General features: G+C 35.8%; 3 protein-coding genes and 1 long non-coding RNA gene across 4 annotated transcripts; 2 read left to right on the top strand and 2 right to left on the bottom strand.

The window, feature by feature from the left end:
• Positions 1–351: 351 nt before the first annotated feature.
• Hyls1 (Hyls1 centriolar and ciliogenesis associated) lies at positions 352–2,818 on the top strand. The gene is made up of 4 exons (XM_073083178.1): positions 352–642; positions 994–1,332; positions 1,843–2,021; positions 2,701–2,818. Exons 1-4 carry the CDS (start codon positions 522–524, stop codon positions 2,743–2,745), a joined length of 684 nt encoding a protein of 227 aa, XP_072939279.1. The 5' UTR covers positions 352–521; the 3' UTR covers positions 2,746–2,818.
• mRpL4 (mitochondrial ribosomal protein L4) lies at positions 2,811–4,185 on the bottom strand. The gene is made up of 2 exons (XM_073083177.1): positions 3,399–4,185; positions 2,811–3,085 (listed from the first exon to the last, which is right to left on the bottom strand). Exons 1-2 carry the CDS (start codon positions 4,043–4,045, stop codon positions 2,869–2,871), a joined length of 864 nt encoding a protein of 287 aa, XP_072939278.1. The 5' UTR covers positions 4,046–4,185; the 3' UTR covers positions 2,811–2,868.
• Positions 4,186–4,896: 711 nt separating this feature from the next.
• Positions 4,897–5,994, bottom strand: LOC140749924 (uncharacterized). The gene is made up of 2 exons (XR_012103140.1): positions 5,705–5,994; positions 4,897–5,562 (listed from the first exon to the last, which is right to left on the bottom strand). It is a non-coding gene; the product is annotated as an uncharacterized LOC140749924 (long non-coding RNA).
• Positions 5,995–6,220: 226 nt separating this feature from the next.
• On the top strand, positions 6,221–18,263 carry LOC140749921 (aminoacylase-1). The gene is made up of 10 exons (XM_073083176.1): positions 6,221–6,348; positions 7,462–7,568; positions 10,741–10,910; positions 11,283–11,454; positions 11,830–11,976; positions 12,052–12,122; positions 15,742–15,858; positions 16,934–17,029; positions 17,350–17,483; positions 17,859–18,263. Exons 2-10 carry the CDS (start codon positions 7,481–7,483, stop codon positions 18,061–18,063), a joined length of 1,200 nt encoding a protein of 399 aa, XP_072939277.1. The 5' UTR covers positions 6,221–6,348; positions 7,462–7,480; the 3' UTR covers positions 18,064–18,263.
• The last annotated feature ends 408 nt before the right edge of the window (positions 18,264–18,671 follow it).

The raw sequence follows: 18,671 nt of genomic DNA, 5'->3' as shown, positions 1-18,671 counted from the left end.
CCGCTTGACTACTAAACTGGATATGCTATGCAATTTATCACTTGTTTGGATAATCTGTACATTTCTAGAACTCATCCAGTTACAGAATTTAGCGAAAATTCTATAAACTACCCTTTATCTGTCCTTTATATTGGTTGTGAAATATTTATGCTCTGCGGGACAGATCTTGTCCACACCGCTGTTGAAGTCGCGGGCATAAGGTAGTATTATAAAAAAGTACTCAATTTTAAACATAGACAAGAAAAAAGTACTTCTTTTGGCGGTGTCACTGTCATTATTGACATTTTAATAATGTCACTGTCAGTTGAGTTTATTGTAGTCTGTGCAATCGTTCGTTTTGTTAACTTTTGTTTTCTTTTCTTTGTTTGCCACCTTAATTTGACGAATATCGTCGTTATTTTAAAAAGTGCTTGTGTAAAGGTAAAATAAATAGTAATTATTTAAAAATATCTACAACTTTCGTACGAATTTCAATATAAATTAACGTTTATAAATATCAATAAGTGTATAAATATTTAAGTATGGAAGACATGGATTATTGTGAAATAACTTCACAGTTAGACGCCAGGGAAATATTAAGATATTTGAATAGCATTGGAATTAACAATATTAGTGGCGAGGTACTGAAGTATTTTATTACAGGTAAGGAGATATCTAAAATATTATTTGGCGCCGAAAAAATAAAGTTTATAACAATGAAAACTTTCTTCGTTATCCATTACTAACATTACTAGGTATGGGTCTCGTTTCAGAGAGGGCTTAGGTTTTGGGCCATATTCAATCATGCTGGCCAAGTACAGATGGCCAAGGCCATGTTTACATAATTCATTAATGTAAATATTTATTCTTGAACCCAGTTTAGTGTTTCCTGGGTACTAACAATAATTAAGGTGTAATTGCATGAAGCATTAATTATTTATTCCCCAATTAAACTCAATGCTCAGTTACTTTTACTTGCAGAAGTTAAAACTTAATCCATGTGTGATTTTGCAGATCTCAAAAAACTAATCAAATACGATTTGCAACTGAGACAAAATAAAAAACAAAGCTATGAGCAACACATTGGACCGGAGCGACTGCACAGCGCCAGTACATTTTCATCCAGGTTACACTCCAAGGACCAAGCAGACAATATGGTGTGTTCTAGAGAATGCTATAAACCAAAAGTGCATATACGCGGTTCATACTCATCACCAAACCTTGGGCAGAAGAGCAATCGAACAGACCAAAAGGAAGAAAAACCACCGAAACGTTCATGTTCTTGTATCAGAATTGATAAAAACCAAGATACTGCTAGAAAGGAGTCCACTGTTACAACTGGTTCAAGTAATTGTAAGTTATATTTGTACATATTCAATGATAAATATTTGTCAAGGGCTGCACTGCATCCCTTGGTACATAATAGCATTGTATAATTACTCTAAATTAAAAGAAACAGTTCTATATCTCTCCAGAATCAGAATAAACATTTATGCTATATATTTATGGTCATTCTTGAAAAGTACAAATCAATACCTTAATTCGCAAATAAGCCAACTCCACTTTTTGTCAAACGAAATAAAAATAAATAATAAAACATTTTGACACAAAGTGGAGTTGGCTGATTTGCAAATTAAGGTATTGAAATATCTTTGGGGCTCCCACAGACTCCACATATTTTTAGATGCAATTGTATTCAATTAATTGAATCATATACAAAATAATACTTACTGAACCACTATAAAAATATTACAAAAATGGGTGACATATTGAAAAAGGTTCAAGGCAAAAAAATAATGTTATTATAAATTATAATAACATTATTTATTAAATATAACAAAAAAAAAAATTTTTTTGTTGCAGTAATTAAAGTACCTAAAAAGCCAATAAAGAGAAAGTGTGATCCTGTCTCCTTATATCATTACTACACAACACTTTGGTCAAAGTACAAACCCAATGTACCTGGCGAGAACAACTGGGCGGAACTGAGGTGGAACATTAGGCAGAAGATGGTGGGTGGCAGTGATGCACCAAAAGTCAAAGTAAGGCCTATAAATAGTACCAAATAATAAGTAGACTGTGCTAAACTTCTAGTACGCTCTGAATATAGAAGCAAGTCGCATTGCAATAGCTAATTGTAGATATTAGCGGGATTGTAGAGTGTAACCTACAAACCTCCTTCTATCTGTATATCGAAAACCTAATATTTTAGATGAAAAATAAAAAAGTCAGTTAGGATGTCATGTCAATTGTGTATATACAAAAATCAATATTTTATCATTTTTATTTCACTTATTGTTTGCTTACTTTCGTTCTCTATTATAAATCTATCTATATATATAAATCTATAATATGATGCGTCGTAAGCTTCGGAGTATTATTTCTAACGACGCACCACTATAGGATAAAAATAGTGTGGAAACCTCCATATGTATCCACTGCCTTTCAGCGGTCTTGAAGTATGGTGCAAACTCTTACCATAATGAAGTATCATGTATAGCTCTGCCTACATACATATTTTTAAAAAGATTTATAAACTTGTTTTTGGGGCAAAACAGTCTTTGTAATATGAAGATATAATCCTATGTATGAAGGAACTATCAAGTAATATCCCTTTTACAAATTTAATATGTTATATTCTAATACCTTAAAAATGTACATGGTATTGTATATAACAGATGGACACTTCAATTTCGTTAATTTATAATTTTTCTGTTGCAGATGCCCGAGATAAAGGAAAAGAATGTACTACAAACTAAAAAATGACACTACCTATGGGATGTAGGGTTTACATCATTGTATACAATATTATTGACATGAATAAAATACTATTTTATTATTTTAGTGATTTTATTTACTTTAACTAATAAATATCATTGGTGTATTATTTTAAACTTGATCTATTCTGAACTTGCTCTGTTGCTGTTTAGTGACAGAATTCATATGATGTAGTAATTTTTCCTCAATTTTTTCAGCTGCAGATTGTGTTAAGACTAATGTATCATGCTTCAACATAGAATACACATTGAGCCCATAAACTGGCATAATGTTCACATGTGCTAATCCATCCGCAGCAACTGTTATGTTTCTCGGTGCAAAGTCAGAACTGTAACAAAAAAAAAAAAAAAAATTTTGCTCCAAAATTAAGAAAAATTTAACAGTGCAACAATGATTTTGTTATTAGACAAATTCTTAAATTAAGTAAATTTTCCACCAAAATGAATGGAAAATTTTAATGGTGAAATAATAATAGTTTTTATTAGTTAAATTTTTAATGTCTTTTAAAGAGTCTGTCAAATCCATCACTACATTGATAGCAGTAATCTGTACAAAAGAAATTGATTTCTCTAATGAATTATCTCTAATATGAATATTAGGTAAATGAAATATAACAATATGATTTAAATATTTCAACTCACTCATCGACTATTAATACAGAGGGTCCCCAGTTTCTGTTCTCAATAAGATCAGCAAGGTACTGTGGTTCTTCAGATGGTATTTCGAGATCTTTGACGACATGTAAGTCATCTTGTGCAAGTTTTGCTGATAATGTTGATGTTAGACCCTGTACCCGCAGATGGAAAGGGAGCATGAAGAAGTGTGTTTTGCCTGAGCGGGGCCCGTGCGCAATGCCGCCGCCGCGCCACAGTGGCGACCTGATAGAACCGTGTCTCGCACGACCTAAGCCTTTCTGTGGCCAGGGCTTCCTGCCACCCCCACGTACCTCAGCTCGAGTTTTCGTGTGAGCCCACGATACCCATCGGTACTTCCTTTGCCAAATAACATTACGATGAATGATATCTATCCGTGGTGTCGCTGCATAAACCGATGGATGCAATTCAAACAAACCCAACTTCTGCTCCTCAATTGAGTCGAGATTCTCAATCCACACTTCTCGCGGTTTCGTGTACACAGGCGGGAACTTCCAATCCTTTTTCGTCACTGTTAAAGCACTACTTGGATCAACATTAGATATAACTGCCGAATTCGCTGTTGATAATACTCTTATTTGTGGGGTGATTGACAAATTAAGTCTTTTAAATGCATTTATTAATAACGATGTCATTATAATATATCCACGTATCCTTCTGTAAGGCCAGATTATTCTTTTATGTTTGAAAATAAGAAATCATTCGGACCTAATCAACTCACATAACCAAAAAATCATTTGAAACCTGATTTTTTTAATCTATCAGCTTGTCAAAGTCAATTTTACAGTTGTCATAATAGGAATTAAGCCTGAGAATTGGCTACTTGACACTTTTTGGGAAAGTGTTTTAATGAATTAGTATACGTATTATATATGCCTTTCATTGATCACTTTTTCGAAAAAAGGGCTATTTATTAATAAAAAACAAAGTTTCTTTACGGTGAACGGAACGTCGCGTTAAATCAGGCGGTCAAGTGTCATTTTGTGGTGAAACGTCATTATACTGTAAACAAACAACGCTCGGAAGAAAATAGGGAGTTATTTAGCTTTTATAACTAAAATTGAAATAAATGACAAGTTATAAGACGTGTGCAGTGACGATGTGTACAAGTACGATCGCTAAATATCCTAACAAATTTGCTTATACACGTTCCTAAACCGAAATCTCATAAACGATAAAAGAACTTGCAGACAGAGGATTCAAACATATAATAGAAGTATTAATGAGAAAAAAGAATAAGGAGTGATTCCTCTACTCTAAATCATCATCATTCATATATTTCATATATTATAAAGATGTCTACAGTAAGAATAGAGTTAGATTAGTATTAGTTAAGAATAGAATAAATAAATTAAAAGAAGTCTACGAGAATTCTCTATTTTAAGGCCTCATTCTGTAATTAATAAGAAACAAACTATTTCGATGACTGAATTATTATTACTTGTGCACGGATTAACTTACAGGACTGTATAATAAAAATACATGATTTGCTAATTTTAATCTTTTATTAACCGACTGCTTTGTTTGTTAGGTTTATATGGGTCTATTATTGAGTACACACCGTAGAACTTTTGTATATATTTATCATTATATGTTACATTTACAATATTTACTACAGATAACCTCAAAGCATTTTGAAGCTGTTATTTTCTTGTATATTGAAGCTCTTGCTAAGCTGAATTTTTGTGCTGCTTGTGTACTTTCTTCATTTTTAAAATTTTTTTCTGTAACAACTAGATGTATAATTTTTATCATTGTCATTTTGAGAAATCTGTAGTGCAATAACAGCAACTGTATGGTAATTTTCCTTCCTTCATCTTGTTGGGTAGGTTACTCAAGTAAAGAACTACTATTTCCCATTTCCTTTACTTTATGTACTTCAGAGTGCTGACCACCTTTGAAACTTTTGGTTCCTCACTTTCTATGACTCCACATTAAAAATGCTACTGCATGTTGGCTGCATCCTTGGGAGGCAGGACAGTCATCACATTTAATAATACTTTGTTTTTCATATACAGTCATGGACACTGAGCATGACTTTTGATGTACCTTGTATTCAGGACAACTTTTACTTTTCATGAAATACAAACTTGCCTGCCTCTTAAACTGCACATACCCTATAGCGTCGTCACTATACGACTGTCGCGAAGATCTGAAAATATAAATATAACCAATAAATAACCTTAAAGCAGTTCACATAAGAATATAATTTAAAAAGCGGTTTAAAAATCGGTTAAGAAATGTTTTAACTGTCCGAAATGATTAAATGTAAATATAAAGAATATTTTACTTACGTTTTTTATTTGTGATTTCCATAGATTATTTCACGGAAGTTTTTGTATTCATTTTTATTTATTGCATTGTATATCTTCTTTAAGCAGATTCACGCTATCAGCTTTAATATACTGTGGATTCATTTCGGTTCACAACATAAATTCAACCAACTCTAACAGCAAACGATATCATTTTCATTTGTCTTGTTTATTATGCATGTGGTGACGTCACATGACATTTAAGGCAGCACTGTCGCCGTTTTGAGATTTAAAATCCACAGATAAAAAAACGAAAATTTCTTTTAAAACATTAAAATACTTAGAACGTATTAAAAATTAAACTAAATACTGCATAATTTATGTTTACTTATAAGCTATCATATTGGATATATTTCATATTTTATTGTTATATCTGTCAAGTACCCAATTAAGCAATACGAAACTGATTAAATAGAAGTCGCGTTCATATTTAATATATGTAAGTAAAGATATTAGCAATAGTTACGTTACCCATGAATTTTTTACCTTCGTGTATATTTTTGGACTAACTAAACGCAACCAATACACCAATGCGAGTGTGAGACTTTTCGATTCCATCCTAATCTATGATTCCATCATTCATTATTTCATTTTGTTATACTTATCATTCTCAATTTAGGTTATAGGTAACTATTATGGTTTTAAGCTAAACATAACATACTAAGACATTACTTGCTTTTCAATTAATGTGATTATTATACTTATACGTAGAGTACCTAATATATTTAGCCTTATGTTGTACCTGTAATAGGCAAAGGTAGAAAAAAAACAATATATTGGTAGGTAAAGTTATCCTTGACCCTTGTTTGGCCGATAAGGTAACTGAACTTATAGAGTTTTTAATAGAATTAAAGCATAGTACAAATATCTATATCCTTATACTATGAAAAGTATAATTTATGTTACTTTCATACAATTCATAAAAATACCTATTATTTCAATAGTACCATTATTGTAATTATTCGATTGTAATGTACACATATTGTAATGGACACATAGACCGTAATAAATTGTAAAATTATAGTACACTTTATGCCAATAAAGCACAAGTGCAATGCAATGACTACATATTTATATGAGTAAACATAATTACCGGTGGGAATAAAACACAGATTCAAATATTTTATTGAAGTGTACATTAGCATTATTGTAATTACAAAGTAGATTAATAGTAACTGCAACATCTGCATTTCATTTTTAAACAAACAATTTATTGTTAGGATAGTATAGGATTTTTTGTTAAGATTAGGAAATCTGAAGAAAATTAACATGAAAAACTGATGCAGTTTTCAGAAATATGCAGAAGAAACAGCGAGGAACACTATCAATAGTGAATTTCTCCTGCTTTTTCGTACGCGGTAATCTTGAAAGCGACTGAACCTATTTTGATAGGATCTTCACGCTAAGTCAAAACATTTTATAGGGCGTGAGATATTGATGCAATAAATAATCTATTTACTAGGTAAAATAAAAAATAGAGCTACATGAATAAAGCCTCTCAGGTGTGAAATGTAGAATGTAGAGAATACACTGGACGGCACGTTGAATGTAGTGTTAGAGAGAGGCATTGTTCTGATTAATTAAATAATTTTGGTCGAATGAGTAGTTACATGTTGTAATAATCGTATCTTTGTTTATCTGATACCGCGTCACTCTATAGACACATTTTAGTAGACAGCTGAGCCGCAAGTGCAGTAGTCGCGAACTCAGTAAAGCAAGCAGTATCCCTTCATTTGCAGTTCGCTTCAAACGTGAAAGATGGCCGATGATTACCAAAAGAATGAGGCTGTTGCCAACTTTATCGAATATCTCAAAATTCCAAGCGTGCAACCAAATATCAATTATGGTGAGTATTTAATGTAATAAATGGTTTAAAAAATTAGTTCAAGAAACCCGCTACAAATTAATTTTGGGGACATTAATTCGTCCTCTACATAGATAGATATATGTACTTAAATTCATTAACATTTATGATGAGTTATAAAATTTTACGTGTTCTTAAATTCTATGAACTGTAAATAAGTAACTGTAAAATTTAAAAACAACATTAATTTCATTATCCCAATGTAGTTAAATGTATCAATAATATCTATTTAACACCTTGCTTTTTTGTTTTGTGTTTATATTTTCAATCCAGCCTCGAAATGGTAAGCGAATCAAGACGTGTCGTTTCATAATAAGGGCATAGGTAATAAGAGAAAGTGGTTAACGTCGTGTTGTCAAGAGTGATCAAATATACTTTCATTTTTTTCATTCATTGAATATAGAGAATCAAAATGGATTTAAGGATTTATATGTGAGATAAAACCCCGATAAATGTGTTCCGGTGTAATAAATTTGTTACTGAATTTTTATTTGATAATTTTATAATTGATTAAGTAGAAGGCGGCAGTTCACCTATCATTAAATTATTATGCCACGATCTCTTAAGTCCCAGTAAATCTGCAAAATTTGCAACAAACTGGACCTTCAAAATTAACTACTATATCCATTAGCAAATCATTAAAATCGGGACACAACAGCGCGATTAAGCAATAAAAGCGGAAATACGCATGGAGGTTCGAACAATAAAATAAAGCATGTAAAAATACTTCACAATGTACGTTACTATGAATAAAAGTAAATGAATAATAATAATATGAATGACATAAGAGTAGCACGATAATATTATTAATTTTAAAAAACTGTATACATTTCTTTATATTATCTTATCACTTTTAAGTCTATGCCGATAACACTTAGTTACATTCACCATTTTCAAATATATATAATACATACATAACACTATTGTAAAATATATACTATCATATTCGTTAATTTCTTGACATAAAAATAGGAATCCATTAAAATTTGATACTATAATTCCAAATACAAATTGATAGTTTTTAGTTTCGGCGCTTTCATTTTAGCGCTTGCAGAATTGCTGTTTTTTATGAATCTGATGTGTAGATGTTATTGGTACCCAAGAACACCTACCTACCTTAATTCAATCGGATCTCCTATTCCTTCTCCTAAGCATTTATTTGCAAAGCCTCTCAATCGAATCCCTGTACCTATATCACGATTCACGGTATCTATTAGGTAAAAATAAGAAGTCGTTGTTTAACGGATGCAACTTTTTTTTCATGTTACATACGTTATACCGTAATACGTATCTAAAGTTGAAAATATGTCCTGCTTGCTGAAGGTTGAAGAATTACGGGAGATAATAAGGATATGGCACATTCAGTGATATGACTGACACATTCAGTGATATGTCCTAGCGGTGCTCTTGATAAATTGAATCTCCTATTATGTGCACAATTGAATGAATTGAATAATGTGCTTATGCGATTTGCTATCTACGACATAAAGACAAATGCTTGTATTGCGATTGGGAAGAATTGTTAGAACTATTTTAAATGGATTGCTACTTAGATGGTTTATTATTAATAACTTGTGACAAAAACAATCTTTACATAGAAATCTTTACATTTATTTATTTACATAGAAAAAGTTCAATATTTGCCTATAATAATTAAACTGGTGCTACATTTAAGGTAATTTATTTTATAATGTTGAGAGTAACTTTTAACAGTCGTGTCCAAAGTATCTAATATGATAGGAGTCGATTAAGTTGCACCTCAGATTTCATAAATTCAGCGGCAATGCTGTTAATTACACTGAGTGCTATACTCAAACCGTATGGACAATCAAATCGCATTATCAATCTCAGTAATTGCTAAGCGACCGGCATCAGTACTAAGATCAGGTTACAAAACCAACAATAACAAACTGAGCGGCTGAAATGCATACTAATCTAGATTACTCTAGGTCAGAGTTTCTCAAACTTATAGCTCCACGTACCCCTATTATTATTATTTTTTATGTGTAACCTGACGATAAGGCATACGGGCTACCTGATGGAAATCAGTCACCATCGGCTATGGACATTTGCAACACCTGAGGAGTCGCCAATGCATCGGCGGCTTTGAAGGAGAGCTCTTTTTACACCCCTCTTGAAGAGCTCTATGTCATGAGGGAATACCTCAGGAGGAATTTCATTCCACAATTTGCATGTACGCAGCAAAAATGACTGTGCAAACCGAACCGTGGAGGACCGCCACGGGTCAAGCTGATGTGGATGGAACCTCATCCTTCGGCGAGTGGTGCGATGAAGGACGGATGATGTAGGCACCATTTCGAACAGTTCCTCAGAACACACACCATTGTAAAGCCGGTAGAACACGAAGAGGGAAGGGAGCGATCAGTGATCGCTGGGTCATTGACGATTCGCATCGCGCGTTTCTGTACGGAGTTAAGTGGGTTAAGTTGGTATTGTGATGCCCCTGCCCAGAGATGCGAGCAGTACTCCATGTGGGGCCTCACTTGTGCTTTATAAAACAAAAGGTTGCTCCCCAGTGAAGTACTCCTTGGCACTGTTTAGGACACCCAGTTTCCTTGATGCCAACTTGGCTTTAACTTCCAAATGACTCCGATACTGCACGTCACACGAGATGTCAACTCCCAGGATCCCTACACTCTTACCAATGGTGAGCGAGGTACCTTGGAACTTAGGCGCTATGACGAATGGGTTTTTTTTAGCGGTAAACGCGCAGGGTTATGCCTTCCTGCTTTAAATAACTTGTGCCCATCGGTGAGTGAGGTACACTAGTAGATCACCAGCTGACCAGCCCTTGCGAAAACCAAATGGTAGTGAAGACCGAAGATATTCTTAAAAAGTCGAAAAACCATTCTCAGACAAATCGATATAAGTAGAAAAAAGGTTTTTATTTAAAGAGAAATAAGTTTGAAGAGCCATAGATATCTATAGCAATCCATTCATGTGATTAGCTAACTTGTTTCTTGTCTTAAATTGATTATTCTCAAAACTATTCTGCTTAATTTCAATTAAAATTCTAAGCTGGTTCCATGATGAAAATTCTATCGCGTTACGCGTACCGCCTTCGATTAGCTACTAGCTTTGGGAAACCCTGATCTACATTAGCCTAGGTATCATATCATGTTCATTGTTTCAGATGATTGCGTTAAGTTTCTCAAAAGACAGGCGGCTGAACTTGATATGGAGTTCAGAGTATACGAAGTAGTTAAACTAAAACCTATTGTCGTACTGACTTGGGTGGGGCAGCAACCTTCGGAGCCGACTATTTTGCTGAATTCCCATATGGACGTTGTTCCAGTTTTTGAAGTACGTACTTAGGAATTTGTACAAAAATCTGCCTACGAAATGGTTCAACTCTTAGTTTTTGTAGTTTTTTATAATTAAACGAGTCATATACGAGTATATTTAATCAACTCCAGATAGACTTCGTGTCCTACCAGAGTTTGACCACTATTATTAAGTTGCTATCCCTGAGGACTAAGTTGGACTCTTCGTATGTGTATTTTCAATACCACAGCCATCAAACCATGGTTAATACTGGTTTAATCATTACTTTACTTTACTTATGGGATAGCTACGTAAAGATACGTCTGTTTAGTCGTGATTTTTTAAGTCAAAGTAATTGAAACTTGAATCTTGGATAATATTTCATGTTTCGAATGTTTGTTTAATTTACAGAACAGCTGGACATATCCCCCATTCAGTGCTCATATCGACGAAAATGGCAAGATTTTCGCGCGTGGTTCTCAGGACATGAAGTGCGTGGGCATCCAATATCTGGAAGCCATAAGGAAACTAAAAGCGGCTGGTGTTCAGTTAAAGAGAACTTTGCACGTTTCTTTTGTACCTGGTAAGTGATAAAACAAACTAGTACGCTGCGATGGTAAAAACATTTTTCGTAGTAATCGTAATAGCAGTTGTTTATTTACATGTTTTCAGTAGGATATCTAATTTATCTTACTGAATTCATAATAATGAGTAGGTATATATATATTTTTGGTAGATAAGATATAAATAACTACCTGGCGATCTTTTTTAATTTGTCCATGTTTTTACATGTACCTACCTGTAGATTTAAGGCTTCAACTCTTGAGTTGAAATCATCTCAAAATTTTAGGCCAACCGAACTATGTTAATTACTAAAATAAATTAATAAATTCAGAATACAGTTTCACTTTTAATCTTTAATTTTTAGTTAAATTTAAGTGATTTCATTTTTCTGTAGATGAAGAGATAGGCGGCGTGGATGGAATGAAGAAGTTTGTTCACACGCAAGATTTCAAGAATTTGAATGTCGGCTTTGCTATGGACGAGGGTATGGCTAATCCAGGCGAGGAGTTCATACTTTTCAACGGCGAAAGGAGCATTTGGCGTATGTGTTATTAATCGTAGTGAAACACCAACTATCAGCTCATATCAAAGAGTTTAATGATGTTTCTCTTTTTAGATATACATATTCACTGTAGCGGTCAGCCTGGCCACGGATCTTTATTACTTCCGAATACAGCGGGTGAAAAGGTAAGCAAATCTTTATTTCAAATAGACGGTTATGGATATAGATTTTAAAAATTATTTTTATAGAAAAGAAAGGTGCGCTTTTCTTTAATATACAGTCAAATATTAAAACAGAGAGAAACTCGGTATCTCGATCCAAAATCATAATTAAAAAGGTAGGTATACCTACTAGTTAGCGCTTAGAATTATTTTACGACGTGTAAACACATTGTTAGAAGAAATAACAATTACACTTCATTCAAAGGGGAACATCTAACAATAGAGACCAATAGAGTTGAGTAGAGGGGCCGACAATTTAAATATTGGCCGGATGCGGAGGGTATATTATCAGATTTTAGGTCACTGTGATAGGAGGTGTGTGGTGCCGGCTGCGAATAGCACCACTCCCTCTCTTCCCGTGGATGTCGTAAGAGTCGACTAAGGGACAAAAACCAGGAGATGGGCAGCAGCGTCTCTCTGTGAATTTACCACCACACTGCGGTCACCAACACGCACAGCCAAGCGCGGTGACTATGGCAACAACCCCCTAATGGCAGCTGCAACAAAACCCCGGCCCCCAGTCCCCGGCAGCCCCGCTATTCCTGGCTACGGTAGCGGTCACGGTTACGGCGGGGCAGGGGGTGCTAAGAATCTCCGGCAGAGATCGGGCTACCATAAACGACGACTGCTGCACCTGGCAACATATAACACCAGGACTCTGAGGAACGATGAGAAGATATATGAGCTGGAAGAAGAGATAGGCAAGTTAAACTGGAGTATTATAGGGTTGTCTGAAGTCCGAAGACAGGGGGAGGACTCGACGATCCTAAAATCCGGTAACTTGCTCTATCACCGGGAGGGCGAACATCTGTCCCAAGGTGGTGTCGGGTTTATCGTCAACAAATCCCTCGTCAACAACATAGTGGAGATCAAGAGTGTGTCGCCAAGGGTAGCATACCTTATACTCAGAGTATCTAAAAGATACTCGTTGAAGGTCATACAGGTATATGCGCCGACATCGACACACTCCGACGACGAGGTTGAGGTTATGTATGAGGACATATCAAAAGCCATACATACCTCAAAATCGTACTTCACGGTTGTGATGGGGGACTTCAATGCAAAACTAGGTGTCCAATATGGCGATGAGTCGAAGGTGGGGCCTTTCGGATTTGGTCATCGGAACCATCGAGGCCACTTGCTGGCTAACTTTTTGGAAAAGGAAGGATTCTATATGATGAACTCCTTTTTCAAGAAGAAGCCCCAGAGGAAGTGGACCTGGATGAGTCCCGATGGTACTACCAAAAACGAGATTGACTTCATATTGGCGGACAAACGGCATATATTTAACGATGTCTCTGTGATCAATAAGCTTAAAACCGGAAGCGATCACCGGATGGTTAGAGGCACGTTAAATATCCAAGTCAAGCTGGAACGGTCCCGCCTTATGAAGTCGATACTTCGTCCAACACCTTGCCAGGTCCAGGGCTCTGAAGACTTTCGACTCGAGCTCGATAATCGTCTGCGATGCCTAGAACGTTGCGTAGATGTTGACGATATTAACACCAAGTTGGTAGAAACTGTCCGTGAGGTGGGGTCGAAGTATTACCAGACCGCCTCCAAAAGAACAACTCAAAGGCTCTCAGCCCATACACTCGGACTTATGGCAGAGCGGCGGGCAATGTGTGTGCAGTCTCCGGCTTCACTGTCTAAGTACAGGCGGCTCAACGCACAGATCTTTAATAGAATGCGACACGACTTGCGCCTCTCTAATGCTATTCGCATTAAAGAGTGCATTGAGCGGAATAAAGGCTCCAAAGTCTTCGCAAGGGATCTGCGGGTTGGGCAAAGCTTGCTGACGCAGCTGAGGACGGATGCCGGCACCACAGTTGCCACGAGGCCTGAAGTTCTGAGAGAAATTGAGAAGTTCTACGGACAGTTATATACCACTTCGCGTGCGCCTCTACGACCTGTCTTTGACAAGCGAGCCACGCTAACCCGGCACTATACCGAAGATATCCCGGACGTCAGCCTTTACGAGATAAGAATGGCCCTCAAACAGCTCAAAAACAACCGAGCCCCTGGCGAAGACGGAATAACAACGGAACTGCTAAAAGCAGGTGGCAAACCGATTTTAATAGCACTCCAACAGCTATTCGATTCCGTCATTAGCCAGGGTATAGCACCGGAGGCGTGGAGCAAAAGCGTGGTGGTACTGTTCTTCAAAAAAGGCGATACGTCTTTGTTGAAGAACTACAGGCCCATTGCGCTTTTGAGCCATGTCTACAAAGTGTTCTCGAGGGTCATCTACAATCGAATAGCTCGCAGGCTCGACGACTTCCAGCCTCCCGAACAAGCCGGCTTTCGAAAAGGCTTTAGCACCATGGACCACATACACACGCTGCGGCAGGTGGTACAGAAGTCCGAGGAGTACAACCTGCCGTTGTGCGTGGCTTATGTGGACTATGAGAAAGCCTTCGATTCTATCGAGACGTGGGCGGTATTGGAGTCACTCCAGAGGTGCCAGATCGACTATCGATACATCGAAGTGTTGAAGTGTATGTATAAGGCAGCCTCAATGACGATCCGATTACACGACAGAAGTACGAACCCCATCCAAGTGCAGCGAGGTGTGAGACAGGGTGACGTATTGTCTCCAAAACTGTTTACCGCTGCACTGGAGGACGTGTTCAAACTGATGGAGTGGAAAGGATTCGGCATCAACATCGATGGCGAATACATCACTCACCTTCGATTCGCAGACGATATCGTCATCATGGCGGAGTCGCTGGAGGACCTCAATACCATGCTCAATGACCTCTGTGACGCCTCTCAACGGGTAGGTCTTAAGATGAACATGGACAAGACGAAGATCATGTCTAACGTCCATGTCACACCCATGCCGGTCGTTGTAGATGGCGTCACACTCGAAGTTGTTGACGAATACGTTTACCTGGGACAGATAATCCAGATGGGTAAGTCCAACTTTGAGAAAGAGGTCACTCGTAGAATCCGACTCGGTTGGGCAGCGTTCGGGAAATTGCGTGACATCTTCTCATCCAAGATACCTCAGAGCCTGAAGTCGAAGATGTTCGAGCAGTGTGTGTTGCCAGTGATGACGTACGGTGCCGAGACGTGGTCTTTCACTGTGGGCCTAATACGAAGACTCAAAGTCGCTCAGCGAGCTATGGAGAGAGCTATGCTCGGTATTTCCCTACGCGACAGAATTCGTAACGAGGAAATCCGTAGGCGAACGAAAGTTACCGACATAGCTCTCAAAATAAGCAAGCTGAAGTGGCAATGGGCTGGCCACATAGTTCGCAGGACCGATAACCGGTGGGGTCGGAAGGTCCTCGAATGGAGACCACGTCTCGGCAAAAGGAGTACAGGACGCCCCCCGACCAGGTGGACTGACGACCTGAAGCGGACGGCGGGTAACCGCTGGATGCAGACGGCCCAAGACCGGTCGGAGTGGCGCAGACTAGGGGAGGCCTATGTCCAGCAGTGGACCAGTAAAGGCTGATGGATGGATGGATGGATGGTGATAGGAGGGAAATTATTATGTAGAGCGAGAAGCATACTATTTATTTATGATTGGGAATAATTAGTTGCATCGTAATAATGTATGTATTATTTGTTACAGCTAAGGTATATAATTGACAAGTTCATGGATATGAGAGAAGAACAAAAACGCATATTGGAGAGTGATCCAAAATTGACCATTGGTGATGTGACCACTATAAATTTGACACAATTACAAGTAAGTAAGGAATCAACTGGTCATCCACAAGGGATTTCCTTTTATATTTTTACTAGGGAACAGTTTTTTCAGCTGAGAATATTACATTGTACCATACGCTATGAACGTAATGATAAATAGTTGTAATCTGACATTTTTTAATATCATTGACTATTAACAAAGTATCTACTTATATTATAATTTCTTACGTTCCTGTACTTAATACATATTTATATATTTCAAGCTAATCGCACAGTACAAGAATAGACTAGCTCAATATACATTAAAAGTATTTCTACAGTAATGTAAGCTGGCAATAACGTGTAATCTATATTGTATTTACTTAAGTCGACAGTCATTATTTATTTTATGTTATCTTAATTTGTTCCATGCAAACAAGCTTGTATGATTGCGCAATTATTGGTAAGTCAAAAGAAAGTAAATATTGATTTGTTTCATCTACGTTTGATATAATAGACTATCTACCTTATTAATAGCTTTTCTTTACCACGAGTAAATAATTCTTTGCAATGTATATACTTTTATTTATGGTTATTATTTTATATGTTTATTTCATGATCATTAACGTCATCACTTGCTCTTATATTACTGGTCTCAGCAATTAGAATGTTTAGTGCCAACGCTTACTAAACCGTCACAAATTCAACGTTTGCGTAGTATATTTTTTTTTTTTTTTTTTTTTTTTTTTTTTTTTTTTTTTTTTTTTAACTAAATTTAACGGGCCAACGTTAGTGGCATTTATAAACACCTCGGACCTATTTATCTATACTATCTATACTAATATTATAAAGAGGAAAACTTTGTTTGTTTGTTTGATTGTAATGAATAGGCTCAAAAACTACTGGACCGATTTAAAAAAAATCTTTCACCATTCGAAAGCTACATTATACACGAGTAACATTGGCTATATTTTATATGAAATATATTTGATAAATAGATTTTGAGGCGGTACAAAGTTAGCCGGGTCAGCTAGTTTACTATAAAACAATCCGAATATGCTTATACAAGCATATATCCAATAATACGTCGATAAATGCTAGCATATTTATTTTACTGTTTCACTTTTTTCCACCAGGGCGGCGTACAATCAAACGTTGTTCCAGAAAAACTGACCGTGGTTTTCGACATTCGTCTAGCCGTTACTGTCGATCATGAGAAATTTGAAGAACAGGTAAATAAAAACTTGTATGTATGTATTCACCAAAAGCACCTGTCTGTGATTTTGAAATAGCACAAATAAAACGAGTTCAAAAACGCGTTTTAAAACTAATAAGAGACATCTTATGGCTATTTTACGGCTGTGCATATTAAATTGATTTTAAAGATTCACAGTCAATTATCTATTCTAGTATATAGAGAATTAGAGATATCGAGATTGAAATCTTGATACCTTCAGTTCCTTTCTTCTTCTCCCTGATGTTTTGTTTTCGGACTATTTTATGGAACACTGTCTGTCCTATGCTTACAGATATAAAATGTCTTGATTTTCAGATCAAACAATGGTTTAAGGAAGCCGGTGAAGGCATAACATACGAGTTTGAACAGAAGAACGACCCCGTGGAATGTACGAAACTTGACGCTACTAACCCATACTGGGTTGCGTTCAAGGCAGCAGCTGATGACATGTATGGTTTTATTTAATCTTTTTACACTTGACACCTTTTTTAGAATTGTATAATTGACTAAAAGTAAGAATGAGAAATTACGAGTCCTAAAAAAATTTTGAAGTGTCCTATTCTTACAAAATTTATCGTCATCGTACTAAATTTTAATAGTGTTGCTAGCCATTGTCGCTAATTGTCGTTGTTGCTGTTCATTATTTAATCTAAATAATGTGCTTATTACTGTTCAAGAATAATTATTAAAATCTTTATATTGTATGTAAAATAAGTTCATCTAATTTATATTTAAAATTACTTAAAATGAAATTATTTACATTTTTTTTTATTTTATGTTTTTACAGTTCCAAATAAAATGATTAACCGTACATTTACTTTTAGGAACCTCAAGTTAGATTGCAGAATCTTCCCTGGTGGTACCGACAGCAGATATGTGAGAAAAGTGGGGATACCAGCTTTGGGCTTCTCTCCTATGAACCACACTCCAGTCCTCTTACACGACCACGACGAGTTTCTTAGCGTAGATATATTTTTAAAAGGCATAGATATCTACACCAAACTTATACCAGCTGTTGCTAACGTGTAATCTATCGCTTTATGAATAAATATGCGAATATTATTTTATATGATATATTGTGTTTTATCAATGTTTTGATGTTAAATTTAATTTAACACTGTTATGATATTTAATCAATGTTTATGTTGCAAATGTTTATACCTAACACGTATTTTGTTATTATACATATTGTATATTATTCTATTATCTGAATAAATGACGAAATATAATTTTATGTTCATTAAACCCACCAGTTATTTTGTATAATTAAAAATGCCATTGTTCTAATAATCATATTTTCTGCTCTGTTCCTGATGCTCCATCGACATAATATCTGTAACTACGAACTGCTTTTAATATTGACATAATATAAGAAACAGTTTTCCATATCGGTTTATTGTTTAGTAGTCATATTTATTGTAGTTCGGCAATCTTTTCTAATATATATGGTGTGGCGGTCTTCGGAACCTATAATTTGTTGCCACCTTTGTACGTGATTTTACAATTTCCCAAAGTAAAACGTTTTTAATTTTAACAGAAATGAAATAAAATTACGCTTTAAGAAATTAAACCTTAAAAGTTCGACCTTATGTTATTTGTCAATAAAATGAATAGTATTTCACTTTACTATTATACAT

Source organism: Epargyreus clarus, unplaced genomic scaffold (assembly GCF_041222505.1).
Source record: "Epargyreus clarus isolate Ecla_fem2 unplaced genomic scaffold, WU_Ecla_fem_2.2 ptg000018l, whole genome shotgun sequence".
In the NCBI taxonomy this organism is placed as follows: Eukaryota; Metazoa; Arthropoda; class Insecta; order Lepidoptera; family Hesperiidae; genus Epargyreus; species Epargyreus clarus.
The sequence above is the reverse complement of the archived record's forward strand: the minus strand, read 5'-3'. Positions and strand labels throughout refer to the sequence as shown.

What these genes read in the sequence shown, in the direction of transcription:
- Hyls1 (XM_073083178.1), top strand. Translation starts at nt 522, where the DNA reads ATGGAAGACATGGATTATTGTGAAATAACTTCACAGTTAGACGCCAGG. An exon ending in TACAACTGGTTCAAGTAATT is followed by an intron (nt 1,333 to 1,842) that starts GTAAGTTATATT and finishes TTTTTGTTGCAG; the next exon opens with TAATTAAAGTACCTAAAAAG. An exon ending in GTGATGCACCAAAAGTCAAA is followed by an intron (nt 2,022 to 2,700) that starts GTAAGGCCTATA and finishes TTTCTGTTGCAG; the next exon opens with ATGCCCGAGATAAAGGAAAA.
- mRpL4 (XM_073083177.1), bottom strand. Translation starts at nt 4,045, where the DNA reads ATGACATCGTTATTAATAAATGCATTTAAAAGACTTAATTTGTCAATC. An exon ending in TCTGTATTAATAGTCGATGA is followed by an intron (nt 3,086 to 3,398) that starts GTGAGTTGAAAT and finishes TTTTTGTTACAG; the next exon opens with TTCTGACTTTGCACCGAGAA.
- LOC140749921 (XM_073083176.1), top strand. Translation starts at nt 7,481, where the DNA reads ATGGCCGATGATTACCAAAAGAATGAGGCTGTTGCCAACTTTATCGAA. An exon ending in GCAACCAAATATCAATTATG is followed by an intron (nt 7,569 to 10,740) that starts GTGAGTATTTAA and finishes TCATTGTTTCAG; the next exon opens with ATGATTGCGTTAAGTTTCTC. An exon ending in GCACGTTTCTTTTGTACCTG is followed by an intron (nt 11,455 to 11,829) that starts GTAAGTGATAAA and finishes ATTTTTCTGTAG; the next exon opens with ATGAAGAGATAGGCGGCGTG.